This window comes from Callorhinus ursinus, unplaced genomic scaffold, assembly GCF_003265705.2.
Source record: "Callorhinus ursinus isolate GAN/ISIS: 27379988/994484 unplaced genomic scaffold, GSC_fseal_2.0 scaffold14, whole genome shotgun sequence".
NCBI lineage: Eukaryota > Metazoa > Chordata > Mammalia > Carnivora > Otariidae > Callorhinus > Callorhinus ursinus.
Window position 1 is genome coordinate 30614534 of NW_027397076.1, and position 14863 is coordinate 30629396.

Sequence of the window (14863 nt, forward strand, 5' to 3'; positions counted from 1 at the left end):
AATTTCACTTTTTTTTTGAGGTTTTTTGTTTTTTCGGTTTTTTTTTTTTTTTTTAGAGAGAAAGAGAGTGGAAGTGCCCGTGCAAGTAGGGGGTGGGAAGAGGGGCAGAGGGAGAGGGAGAATCCCAAGCAGTCTCCACAATCAGCACAGAACCCCAGTGGGGCTTGATCTCACAAGCTGAGATCAAGACCTGAGCCAAAATCAAGAGCTGGATGCTTAACTGACTGAATCACACAGGCGCCCCCTGAGGTTGTTTTTTGAAGGGAGGGGATAGTTGCCCAACAACTCATCCACAGAGACTTAACTACAATGGGGTATGATTTTTCTAAAATAACAAGAAGTCCAAAGGTGGGGGGTGCAGGGATGTGCAGTAGCACCATGATGCCATTATTTCCCTCACTTTCTGTTTTCCTGTCCCACCATTCCTAGCATGTCGCTTTTCCACTCATGCTTATCTCATGGTCACAGGACTACTGCTCCATCCATGGCTTCATGTCCACACTCCAAACACAAAGGAGGAGGAGGAGGAGGAGACGGATGGTGTCTGTTTCGGACTGGGGACACATTGGAGATAGCTAGTTTCCACTTTGTGTAGGGGGTAGAAAAATAAGTTACCTCTGGAGAAGTTATTCAGAAAGCTCTTGCTCTATCTTGTTTTTTCTTTCTGCACATAGAAACTCATATAGTGGGGAACAAACCTTCAATGTCAGAAGTAAATCATCTTCTAGGCCCCAGGGAAATGGCTTCCCCTTATTTACAAACAGGTATCTGAATATATCTTTTCCATTTAATCGGGTCATTTTGACGAGCTGCCTGTTTTTAATTTAAATGCTTCTCTGACAATGCCCAGGTTCTTACTGGCATCTTTGATCTTAAAATCATTGGAGTCCCTTATTAATAAAGTCTCAACCAAGCATTCAACCCAGTAGAATGCATATGACTGCCTTTCAAAGGGAAAATGGTGAATAACTGGATCAAGTATCCTTAATTCAACAAATGCAATGTTCTTTCCTGCAGCCCTCCTTCAGTCTTCTGCCAGAAGTACAATTTCCTATTGTGTCCCCCAGGGTCTGAGTCCTTAAACTCACCCACGCCTTTCAGCTTGGATTACTCCAAGGCTCCCAAGTAAAGAACCCACACTTGCTCAGTGGCAGCAGCAGGTTTCCCAACCCACTCACACCATCCTTCCCATGGATGAACTCTGGTATTCCTCCTAACAGAACCGGCTAGCCTAACACCTTTCACTCTTACCGCTGTGTCCTTCTCTCCCCTCCATATTGACATGGCTCATGCCCTAGGATCTGAGTTACATTGCACATTAAGCCCAGTACCCAGAAACCCAGGAAAGTTCTGTTACTGATCCTCAGGCCCTTATGTTGTGATGTCATCACATGGTTTCAGGCCTTCCTCGCCTGCCTGTCAATTGGAATTTTCATATCATATTCCAGGAATTATTTCCCTTATGGGGGAGAGTTTAATCTCACACTCTTTAATCAGAATTGCCTCCCCACTTTTTTTTTTTAACAATTGGTTCCCCTTTATCTCTTCCTTTATATCTTAAAAGCTGTGAGATACGCTGCATATCTGCTTTGACCCATGTGAGGTGTTAGCCACTGTAGGCGAATCCTCTTTACCTACTGTGGCTGCACAAGGGTTTATCGCTCAGATCTCTCAGCAAGATAGAACCTGTCACAAGGCGTGCAGTTAGCTGACGGTCCCCAGCTGCAGAACTGTGGAATTTGCTACAGCATCTCAGCCAAGGCTCCACTTTGACTGGCTAACCGTAGTCAGTGACTGAGAATGACAGCTGCACTAATCCATTTCTGCTATCGACCTAGATAACGAGGTAAACCGAGGCCGGCTCAAAATGGCCGGAAAGACTGGTTTATTTGGGAATTAGCAAAGGAATTGCAATTCAGAACATGCACACTGCAGTAAGTCACAGGCAACCCTCTCTTGAGGGTTTGCGGTAGTCTGTATTTATGGGCAGAGAATGTAAAGAGGAGAAAGTTCACTTAGCATCTGTTAAAATCAAAAACAGAGACCAGTTTTGAAAATTCCCTGAGCAGACAAAACCCATCCAGTCGTACAAACAAAGCTCAATTCAGCTTATTTTGCAAGGCCAACCGACTGGGGTCATTTTTCTTCTGGGAACTATTAGCAAAACTTCCCAAGGTTGATATGAGGCAAACCCTGTATCATTTTAAACTCCGTATCATTTTTTTAAAAGATTTTATTTATTTATTTATTTGACAGAGAGACACAGCGAGACAGGGAACACAAGCAGGGGGAGTGGGAGAGGGAGAAGCTGGCTTCCCGTGGAGCAGGGAGCCCGATGTGGGGCTCGATCCCAGGACCCTGGGACCATGACCAGAGCCGAAGGCAGACGCTTAATGACTGAGCCACCGAGGCGCCCCTAAACTCTGTATCATTTTAAAAAATTCCAATAATATCAGTTTTCTGTTTATGGGAAATGAATCTCTCAGTTCTTAAGTTTTGTGCTCCTGAGGGGACATGCATGAGATTTTTTCCATTTTGTATCCTCTGGTTTGATTTTATTTATTTATTTATCCCCCCCCCCCGGTTTAATTTTAGATTGAAATTCTGACAACACTGCCCAACACATACTTCTCCCAGCACGAAAGATCTCTATAGGGGATTTTTGCACCACAGCTCCCTGCCTTGTGTGGGCTGAGATTTTTCTGAGTTGCACTGTGGTCTCAGCCTTTTTCTGACTGAATTTTACAGGTGTCAAATTTGCATTATAGTCTGAAGGCTTTCCCTATCTACTAATGCTCTCTCCCATTCCCTTTGTGTGTGTTTCTGTATTCTAAGAAAACTTTATGGACACTGAAATTTGAATTTCATGTAATTTTCATGTCCCATAATTTTTTAATTTTCTTAAAAACCTTATTTTAGAACAATTTTAGATTTACAGAAAAATTGTGAAGACAGTACAGAGTTCCCATATACCTCACACCCACTTTCCCCTATTATTAACATCTTACAGTACATTTGTCACAATTAATGAACCAATATTGGTACAAGTTCATTAGCTAAAGCACATACTTATTAAGATTTTCTTAGTTTTCACCTAATGTCCTTCTTACGTCCCAGGACCCTGTTCAGGATACCATCTTACATTTAGTAGTCTTGTGTCTAGGTTTAGACTCCTCTTGGTTCTGATGGTTTTTCAGGCTTTCCTTATTTTTGATGAATTAAGGAAAGTTTTTTTTTTTCGTTTTTTTTTTTTTGAAATAAGGAAAGTTTTGAAAGTTCTTAGAAGTACTGGTATTTTATAGAATGGCTCTTAATTGGGATTTGTCTGATGTTTTTCTCATGATTTGACTGGGATTCCATTATTTTTGGGAAGAAGACTACAGAGGTAAAATGCCATTTTCATCATATCATATCAAGGATACATGCTATTAACATGACTTACCATTGTTGATATTGACCTTGACCACCTGGCTGTGGTAGTGTTTATCAGGTTTCTCCACTATAAAGTTACTCTTTTTGTCCCTCTTTCCCATACTATATTCTTTGATACCTCAAGTTTTACAGGCATCAAATAATGAACCTCTTATACTTCTAATTCTGTCTTGACATTGGCTTCAGGAGGATCTGAACTGGCACAGTTGGTTTCAGTAGTGATCCAATGAAGCAAGTGGTAAGAAATCATGATCCCTTGCTTAGTTACTGGAACCGAGCCAGTTTTTACACAGGAAACCACTGAAGAGGTGGCTGAGTTCCTAGGAGGCCACTAATATGCACTTTAACGATTTTCTGAGTATTTTCCAAAAGGAACCCATGGACATTTACTTGAATGAATATATGTTCAAAAGGGGGAATATCCACACATTTGGGAAACTGATGGACACATGATCTGAGTTGACATTGAACCAAAGCATCATCATGGAATCAAATCCAAGTGCGACCACAGGGCATGAGTTAGGTACATGAGCAGATAACCTAGACCTCCATTTCACCCACCACTGTTATACCAGCACCCCTATCTCAGTTCACACTTGTGACTATATTGAGAGGGGTCCTGCACATCTAGGTAAAAGTAATTTTTAAAAGTGAAATGTTAATTTATCAGTTGGCCCAAAATGTGGGTGCAAGCAGAAAATGGACAATGACTGCATTATAGCCTTGAAAGGCAGAAGTAAGAGAAAATCTTCAGGGTGGAGCTTTGAGTGGTAGACCTGACTACCCACTTTGTATGGAAGTACAAGTGGCTTGAGATGAGAATCAATATGGACACATGGACCATAGCAAATATCTAGCCATAGGTTAGGAGTTTGGAAGGAAAAGGATTGAAAGGTCAGAAATAAGAGGGTCTGGGGCAGAGTCATGTGAATGGAAATAAAGAAGTGGGAATGGTACGCAGAAATTTTTTTTACAGATTATTGCCCACCAGATGCATCAAATGACAAAGTAGACGAAATAATTCATCAGTTAACATTAGCTAGATTTTATCCTTTGCCCACCCAGAATTAGCATGATGGGCAGACAAATAGAATGCATGGATGCCACATACAGATCCAGTTGCATAGACTTTCATTTATCAGCGTTGGTCCAGGTACCTCTGTATATAGAATCTACCAACAATGGAGATGAATTCTGGGTCCCTAACATGGCACTATCGTTTGAGGAGACTAACTGGCACTTGGTGGCAAGTTGACTACATTGGGCTCCTTCCATCCTGGAAAAGCCAGTGGTTCATTCTCACTGAAATAGACACTTATTCTGACATCTTTTCTGGGTATGGGTGTGACTTTCCTACCCTCAGAGTCTTAGCCAACACCACCGTGTGTTTCCTGAATGCCTGATCCACAGGAATAGAACACTACACAAGCTAGCGTCCCATCAGATGTCTCACTCCAACGTTGAAGTCTATCAAATCTGTTTAATAACAGGAATATCAATAATATTCCTCAGATTTTAAATATTTTTAGAGATCTTATCTAATACTGCCCGTAATAAATTTCCCTCACTCAGGGGGTACTTTGAATTTGAGTGGGCATGTGTTTTTGGCAATTCCTTTTGCTGTGGAAGGGAAAGAAAAGGTCCAATGCCCTCCACTCTGCTCCAGCCCACCACTTCTGACCAACCTGGTTTCCCAGCAACATTATACTGAATGTTGTGGAAGGGGCTCATGGCTATGCTAAATAATTGCAAATCCTCCTACCCCCTAAGTCACCAAACCCTTAGGACTCTATTTAGTTCCTTCCCCATTGCTGTGTGTTGTTCCTGTGAACATTCTGTATTCATTCTTGTTCTTCCCCAGCCTCCCTTTTTGTAGTGTCTACTACCATCCAGCACTGTAGTTCATTGTTATGGGGAGTTGAGGAACCTATAGAAAACCCAACAATCTTTACCTTTATCTAGTTTTAAGGAATAACATACTTGATCCTTGACCATTTAAAGAAGGACTCAAGATAGCATTGGCTCACTAATATTTTGTTAATATTTATTGACTAAGTGTACTGACTCTTTGACACTTTCTCAAACCCTTAGCTAAACCAAGGGCAAGTATATACTACACATAATGTAGTATAGACACTTGTTGGAGATTACCTTACTAGTGCCAGGAACATTTCAACAGTCTTAGAATTTTATAATGCAAAATGGAATATATAGTACTTTAAGGAATGAACCAAATGGTCATTCACCACTCAAGACCATTTAGGTCAGAACATCCTGGTCAAAGTATATTCCTGAAACTCAGTGCCATGGAAACTGAGTAAGAGTAATTTCCCCTGACATCTCTGGGATTCATACTAATGATCCCTTATGCAGGGAGTCAACCTGTAACTTGTGTAATAAAGATAAAAGTAAGTATTCTAAGCACATAGGGTGTATGGTTCTGGGAGAGATGGAGATGATACCAAGAACCAAGACTTAGGAAATAAAACTTAAAAAGACACTCTATTCCTTTGACCACTTGATGCTATGAAGGATCTTTACATACTGCGTTTTTGTGCCATTATTGCTAATGCTGTTTCAGAATAATGGACTTTTTAATTAATTAATTAATTTATAAGATTTTATTTATTTGTTTGAGAGAGAGAAAGAGAGCACAAGCAGGGGGAGCAGCAGGCAGAGGGAGAAGCAGGCTCCCTGCTGAGCAGGGAGCCTGATGTGGGGCTCTATCTCAGGACCCTGGGATCATGACCTGAGCCGAAGGCAGATGCTTAACCGAATGAGCACTGAGGTGCCCAATAATGGACATTTTAATGAAAACATCTTTATAGTAATGTCCTGTTAATTGAGTCAGTTACAGAATCCAAATCAAAATAACCTAAGGAAACCTTACTGGATGGAAATAGGATATATTCTGGGGAAAAAAGAATACATGTGAAAGGTTGGGATAAAACTAGGCATCAGGGACAAGAGCCATTCACTGCTTCTCTGTATTCATTCTTTCCATGCAGTCTGCTAAACAGCCTCAGAGCTTTACCTATTAAAACTTTTGCCACCAAGGAGAACCTGTCTTGAAAGTCTGTCTGGATCTCCAAGCCAAAACCTATGATTGCACCCACCTGTGGTCAGCAGACCATCTCCAAAGTAAGGAGACAGAATCACAAAAGCAAAATGATGTTCCCATGGTAACTTGTGGATATAAAAAGGTGAGGCAAGAAGGGTAGGAAAGAGAATGAGAGAACAAATTTTTAGAGAAATGAGAAATTAAGGAAATACAATAACATATACAATACATCCATAATTTACACATGTCCAGGGTGGAAGTAAGCCAAGAGCAGACTTTCTCAAACTTGGCACTGGTGATACCTTGGGCAGGATCATTCTTTGCTGTGGGGGCTGTCCTAGGCACTCTAAGACTGTTACCAGCATTCCCGGGCTCTTTCCACGAGAGACCAGTAGCACCTTCCTGGTCACAGCTTCAATAATGGTTGCAGATTTTGCCAAATGTCCCCGGAAGGCAGGCGGCAAAATTGCACCCCAGTTAAGAACCACTGGCTTATAGCAATCATATTCCATGAAATCACCTGCAGAATATGTTGGAGAGTAAAGTTAGATATACAGATATGTAAGTTAGTCATCGTGGGAACTGAACATGAAGAATTTAGACTTATAGCATGCATCAGAATGTCCAGAAATTAATTCGTTTTCAGTCCTAGGTTGCAACACTTCACAAACTCAAAGCCAGTCTTCTCGTTTTTAAAAATGGAAGCAATGCCAACTCCACAGAGTGGTTTTGGGAATTAAAGAATTATGTGAAAGCACTTTGGAAGCTATGAAGTAGTCTATAAATATCAGAAAATACTAATAAATAAAAGCACTGTAGAGAATCAGCCCTTTTCTCTACCTAAGGCTTTTTCTCAGGAAGTTGGTTAGAAAAGAGGCTGACTACACAGAAATTATATATATATATATATATGCAGGCTTCTTTTGTATAATTCTCATTTTGCCCCATTTAAGAACAGTCTTTTAATATACTGAGGTTAATAAATATGGAGTTTATACCATTTGATGTGTCCTATGTTAGGTATTTTTATTCAGATCATTTATTAGTACTACAAATTGTAAGTAGTTATTTTATATTATTAACTTATGAACTTTTATTGTACATATTAAATAACTGCAAGTAAATAACATTTAAAATTTTTATTTTATTTTACCACATAAATTTGGAAGCAGCCAAATTGCTCAATCACAAATAATTAAACTTTTGACATTTATTTGCCCTTAGTGGCAAGAAATTATATAGCCTAATAAAGAATTACAAGGCTTTAATGAAATATTAAACATGAAGAAGACATAAAAATGTATCTCCTAACAGCATGTACAAGTACCACTTAAATTATTTCAAACACAACAATAAAAAAATTTAAAAAAAATTATTTCAAACACATACAATACAAATATACATAAAGATATTCAATGCCTTGATATCCCATGGTCAATATCATCACCACCATCATCACCACTATCAATAACAACTATAATAGTAATTAATTGATTTCAAATAAAATAAAAAAATAACAACTATAACAGTAATGATAAAAATAACAAAACCAAAGGTTATTAAATGGTTATCTTGAGTTGGAATGATCCTAAGCACCTTAATACTTGAGAAACTTATTAACCCATTTAAGAAATATTTAAAACACAGAGATGTAAACATATTTAGAAAATGGGAATTCCTTCCTTTTTAAGGATAACACAGTAAAATCTTAAAACTAATTAGACTGGTCAAATCTTTTTTAGTATTTCTGTCATCACGTCTTTACCTACTCTTAGTGTCCAAGAGCTTGCCTTACAATACTTACTATAAAAAACATGTTTTTTGTTTATTTGTTTCTGTTTTTCAAATTTACATTTGTTGAAAAATATAAGAAAAAGAGACTAAAAGGTATTGCAGTAGCGGTTTGTACATACTCTTTTTTGTTAAAGCTCAGTGTTTTATTTTTTGCTTTTCTTTCTTTAGTTGTTGTATTGTACATTTGCCCTATGATGGTGGTAAATCTAAGCCCTCCTCCTCCACCCTCTCCTCTCCCTCATCCCCTCTCTCCCCTTCCTCCTCTCCATCCCCTTCCTCTCCCTCCTCCTTTTCTTTGTCTCCTTCCTCTTCCTCCACTTCCTCCGCCTTTTCCCTGTCTTCTTCTTGTAACTTTTCTGGCTCTACCTCGGTTACTTCAGGGGCAAATATCATCTCTTCTTCCAATAATATATTTGGAAACTGAGACTGTATTATCAAAACCACTATGATACCTATTGAAAAACATAGCATTCTCAGAAAGAAAGTAAATAAGCACAGTGGATCACACACAATTGGCCGGGGAACTTCCCATCTGGGATACCAGAATCGGTAATCTGTAAATAAAGCAGCAAAATTGAAAGCTGGATTTTGCATAAGGTAGTTAAATTGTCCAAGAAATAAAGGACAACAATACATACATACGGATTGGTCACGATCTGCATTACCTAAAAAGAAAAAGAAAGTCCATAAAGAATTACATAAAATTCCTTCTTTCTCTAGAAATAAAATAATTTCTCTAAAAATAATGACATTCTTCTCCTAGTCCTCAGGTAGCATGCTGCCATCTTTGATGTGCCTCCCCCAACCAGTAGCCCATCATAAAATACAATATATTCTCTTTTAGTGAAAGTCAGCCTAGGCTGCTAGGGAGAACATAGAAGTATAGGAATGAGGACATGTGGATTCCATTACCAATTCTGTCTCTAAATCATTGTCACCTTGTATGAATCACTTCACTTCTGTCCCCTAAAGATTTTTCCAGCTTTACCATTCTAGGATTTTATAATATCTCTTACTTGCATCTCTCTTTTTTTCCCCAGGTCATTATCCAAATTAATCTTCTGAATCTACTCACTTTCCTCATCTAATTCTTATTTTCAGGGGCTTTTAGTTGCTCTTCATTTCCTACATGGCAAAGTTAACTCTATAGCTTGGTATTCATTGTTTCTGCCATCTAGCCCAGTGCTATCAAAATACTTTTCAGGGAATAAATTTCCTTCCCTCTGCTGACTGGGGCAGAGAAGATCAGAAAATCATTCCTCGATTCCATTAGGAAGGAAAGTGAAAGGATAACTTAGTTCTCACACATAGAGAACCCAATGGCAACCAGAGGCTTTGTCTTGCAATTGACACTATGCTTACAAGAAAATTTAGAAATCACTCTTCAGATAATCCTAGAGATGACCTGCCCTGTTGGATCTTTGAGGTTATTTTAGCTTTTTGTGCTTGGTCTTATTTTCCCTCATATTTTATGCAATGCTTTCTATTTTAGCACTCCTTTTAAAAAAATCTTTTACCACACAGTCTGTATTTTCTCTACTTCATTCCGTGTATGTGTATCTATTGATCACTTAGTTTGAGCAATGATGTAATTAGCATATTTCTTATTTGCATTTTCCTTCATTTGTCATCACTATTTTCCATCGATTACATTCTTCTTTTACTTTTGCACTTGATTGAATATTTAAATGCATTTAAGTCTACTTACATCTCTATTGTTTGATTTATCAGCTTTAAATAGTACCTTTTGGCCCCTTGCTATAAAAGATGGGGAAATGAAGCACATTTTCCTATCTCTCTCTTCTTCTCCCAAGTTTTATTAATTATATCATTTGCATATCACCAAAATTTAATATATTTACATTTTGTTTTGTATTATAGCCTTCAGAATTTAATCTTTGTCTATTGATTAAGTCTCAATGCTTATAGTTTTTCCAGTGCAGCTTTTCATTTTCCATTCATCTCTTCTTTTTGGTGAAAGCCATCTTCTAGGGGTTTATTGAGAATGTGCTTGTGAGAACTATGTACCACAAATTTCTTGGTGTTCCCACAAGATTTGTCTATCTGCTTGTACTTGAATAACAGGTTTGGCTGAATTTATGTACAGCATTAAGGACAATATAGGAATTATTCCACTGTCTCTTGGCATTGACTGTTATTGTAGAAAAGTTTCATGACAGCCAAAATGTGCAGGATTGTCAATTGCCAATGCAGCATTCTACCGCACTGATGTAAAGCTGATCCTGTGTTGCAGACCTGAGATCAGGAACTAACTACCTTTCTGCGAATTCCTTCCTTTGTATAGCTTCAAGTTAAGAGTTTGCCAATGAGAGGAATGCAAGTGAAATTTGGAAGATTTAAGAGAAGTGGAAACCATCATTATTCTCCAGGGGTTGTTGTTCGCCAGATACCTAAACAGATGTGAGAGTCACAGTGGCTGCTTGGTAGAATGGGAAACTAACTACCTGCTTTGCTGTCAAACACTGAGAGAGTTTGGTGGGAGCTTTCTCAAAGGTCTTGAGAATTGCAGCAATTTTCTTGTAAGCTTTTGAGAACCACCTATTTTGGTGCTTAAGGCTAAAAGGTCTTCTGTTTCTGCTTCTTTGACCTTTTAACTACGGTTTCTCTGCCTTTTCATAGCAACTTCTGTGATCTTTGCTCCCCTAGAGTTTACACCATTCACAGTAAGCTCTATTTTCTATGTTAAACACTATATTGTCAGAATATTTAAAGTGAAAAAAAATATTCAAAGTGGCTGTTTTCCTGACTCAACGCAGACAATTAAACTCTAATGAATTATTTTGCATTTTGGTTTGGATGCTTAAAGGATTCTTTATTTTCCTCTAATTTACTAATCAGGGTCTAAATGGAGACTATTTTGCATCACTTTTTCCTGGCACATAATATGCAGTTTCTTTCTTTTTTATCTTTTAAAGGTTGTTGTTTGTATTTATTTATTTATTTATTTTCAATTGAGGTATAATTGACATATAACATTATATTAGTTTTGGGTGTACAACATAATGATTTGATATTTGTATTTATTGTGAAATGATCACCACAGTAAATCTAGTGAGCATCTGTCATCATACATAGTTGCAAATGTTTCTTCTTGTGATGAGAACTTTTAAGTTCTACTCTCTTCATAACTTTCAAATATGCAATACATTATTATTAACTATAGTCCCTATGCTGTACATTATAACCTCATGACTTACTTATTTTATAACTAGAAGTTGAAGTTTCTACCTTTGACCTTCTTTACCCATTTTGCCCACTGCCCACTTGCACCTCTGGCAACCACCAATCTATCCTCTGTATCTATAAGCTTGGTTTTTGTGTTTGTTGGTTTTTTGGTTTTACATATAAGTAAGATCCTATGGTATCTTTCTTTCTCTGACATTTCACTTAGCAAAGTGCCCTCAAGGGCCATCCATGTTGTCACAAATGGCAAGATTTCATTTTTTTATATGGCTGAATAGTATTCCATTGTGTGTGTGTGTGTGTGTGTGTGTGTGTATCGATAGATATAGATATAACACATTTTCTTTACCCATTCATCCATTAATGGATACTTAGATTCTTTCCATATCTTGGCTATTGTAAATAATGCTACGATGAACACGTGGGTCCACATATCTTTTTGAGTTAGTGTTTTCATTTTCTTCAAATAAATACCCAGAAGTGAAATTACTGGATCATGAGGTCCATTTTTAATTTTTTGAGGAACCTCTTATTTTTTTCCAGTTTACATTCCATAGTAGGCATTCAATGTTTAGATTCAAGAATTTCTATTTCTGAGATTTTTTATTATTTCTTTAAATATCTGTATATCTATCTTTTGCTTTGTTTTTTGTTCTATTATTTTTGTTCTGTTCTTCAGGGGCTCCAATTATTCACATACTGAATCTGATTTATCAGTGCTTATTTATAATTTTCTCTTTAATCTTTTAAATTTCTTGCTTGCATTTCTTAGGCTTGACCTCCAACCCTTCCTGTATTTTCCAGTGTTTTTGGTTCCTCATGCTGTTTTCAATGCGATTTTCAGTTCGTCATTAGTATATTAGAGATATATTAAAAATATTTTTGTTTATCTGAAATTCAAATTTAACTGGGCACCTTGTATTTGATCTGGCAACCTGCAGGCTAATCCTCCACTTAGACCCCCTCCCACCTGGCTCAGACTTTGAAACCCAGATGTAACGTTCTCCCATGTTGCCAATTCAATAAGTACACTTGGATGAAAGGGAACACTGGGGTATCCTCTCCCTGTCCCTCTTCTACTGTTGCCCCCATTCTCTTTCAGTATTTCTCATTGTTTCCCCCCCCCTTAGTATCCTATTCTTAGTATATTCTTCTTCTTTCTCTGTGTACTGTACCTGGATGAGTTCTTCCTTTTTTATATTTTTAGACTTGTCTACATGCTCATGATTCTGAAATAGAGCCCTGATCTGTACCCTAAGCTTATGAGTCTTACATACTCAGATATTAAACAGGTATTTAAAACTAACAATGATCAAAACCCATCATCTATTTTCCATAGCTTCCTCTCTTCATTGAATTCATATCTCAATCAATTGCACCAAACCCAATATTTATATTAGACTCTTTTTCTTATCCTTATATCAAATTAGTCTCTAAGACTTGTTAATTTTGTCCCATAAATATTTATCAAATTTGTCTCATCATCTCTATTTCTCTTACAAATACTCCAGAATGAACCTCATCTCTCCCCTGGACTATAACAAAAAACTTCAAATTGATTTGCTTTCCTTAGATTTTGCATTAACACATATTTTTTTTTTAATTTAAAAGAATCCCTCACTTAGAAAAAAGTTGCAATACAGTACAAATAACTTTTATTTTGATCCATTTTAATGAAAGTGGCCATTCTCTACATGACCGTAATACAACCAACAAAATCAGGATATTAATATTGTTACATTACTGCCTTCTAATCTTTGGACTTCATTCCATTTTTTGCCAGCTGTGCTAAGAGTGTCCTTTGTAACAAAAGATCATGTTCAGATTCATGCATTACATTTAGTTTTCATGTCTCTTTATACTCTTCTGTCTGGGACAGTGCTTCAGTCTTTCACATTCATGACCTTGACATATTTTGAAGATAACATGCTAGTTATCTTGCAGACAAATCTTCAATTTTTTTAGACAAATCTGAAATTTGGACTTATTTGATGCTTCCCTGTGATTGGACTTAGTTGTGCATTTTTGGCAGGAGTATCACAGAAGTGATGCTGTGTTATTCTCATTGCACCATCTCAGGTGGTGCAGGGTTTTGGTTTTGATTTTTCCCATTGCTGGTGATGTTCACATGGATCACTTTATTAGGGTGGTGTCTGCTAGGTTGCTCCATTGTGAAATTACTCTTTCCCATTAGTAATTCAATATTTTTATGGGGAGTTACTTTGGAACTATGTAATACATTGTTCCTTATCAAACTTCTAATTTATTCATTTATTAATTTATATTAGTATGAATCATAGTTTCCTGTTGTATCCAGTGAGTTATAATCAATTACTATTTTATTTCAGTACTCAAATTGTCCCAGATTCGATCACGGAGAGCCCTTTAAGAGGTCTTCTGTGTCCTGTGTGTCCATTTTGCTACAAGTCCCCATCACTCTTTGAGCACTTCTTTGTTTTTAGGTATAAAAAGATGGTCTGGGTTTATCTGATATTTTCCCTGCCCCAGCCCTGGGACCTTTCTCCAATGAGCCCTCGTTTCTTTTACTGCAGGCTAGAGTTTGGAAACCAAGATGTGGGTGCTAGTTGTGTTCATTCCTTTGGGGGGTGGGAGGCCACTGCTCCAAAACCATCTCAGAGCTAGGGAGTATATGTATACAGACACATACATATACAAATATTTACATCTATGTTATTTATATTTATTGAAACCCTTAAATTCCAATACCTCTAATTTCAATTCATCATATGATTCATGTTTGTTTTCTTCCTTTACATATTTATACTCCATTCTCTGACAGTGAGAAAATTGGCTTCCATTATCCTTAATCTATTTTTTTTAGATTAAACAAACTCCCAGTATGTTTCTAATTTTCATTATTGCCTCTACTCTGTCCCCTACATGGGCGCTCTCCTCATTCTGCTTGGGCTCTTACACCCTACATCAGGCTGTAGAGTTGTCAGATTTAGCAAATAAAAATATAGGATGTTGCCATTTGCAATGATGTGTATGGAGCTAGAGAGTATTACGCTAAGTGAAATAAGTCAGAGACAGACAAATACCATATGATTTCACTCATATGTGGAATTTAAGAAACAAAACAGATGAGCAAAGGGGAAAAAAAAAGGAGAGAGAGAGGCAAAGCAAGAAACAGACTCTTAGCTATAGAGAACAAACTGATGGTTACCAGAAGGGAGGTGTGTGGGGGATGGATTAAATAGGTGATGGGGATTAAGAAGTGCTCTGGTTGTGATGAGCACTGGGTGTTGAGTGAAGTATTGAATCACTATATTGTACACCTGAAACTAATATTACACTGTATGTTAACTAACTGTAATTTTAATGAAAACTTAAAATATATATATATATATA

The 14863-nt window shown here is 37.4% G+C and overlaps 1 protein-coding gene across 3 annotated transcripts in view; it reads right to left on the minus strand.

Moving 5' to 3' along the window:
* Window positions 1-7868: 7868 nt before the first annotated feature.
* Window positions 7869-14863, minus strand: part of GLIPR1L2 (GLIPR1 like 2) — a 29331-nt gene continuing 22336 nt past the window's right edge. The window contains exons 5-6 of one of the 3 annotated variants that reach the window (XM_073900637.1): window positions 8926-8952; window positions 7869-8841 (exon numbers count right to left, since the gene is read on the minus strand). In XM_073900637.1, coding sequence (XP_073756738.1) covers window positions 8477-8841; window positions 8926-8952 — 392 coding nt within the window. In that variant the 3' untranslated portion in view covers window positions 7869-8476. Of the gene's footprint in view, window positions 8953-14863 lie in introns of all 3 variants that reach the window. The other 2 variants (XM_073900639.1, XM_025883388.2) reach the window with 2 other exon arrangements.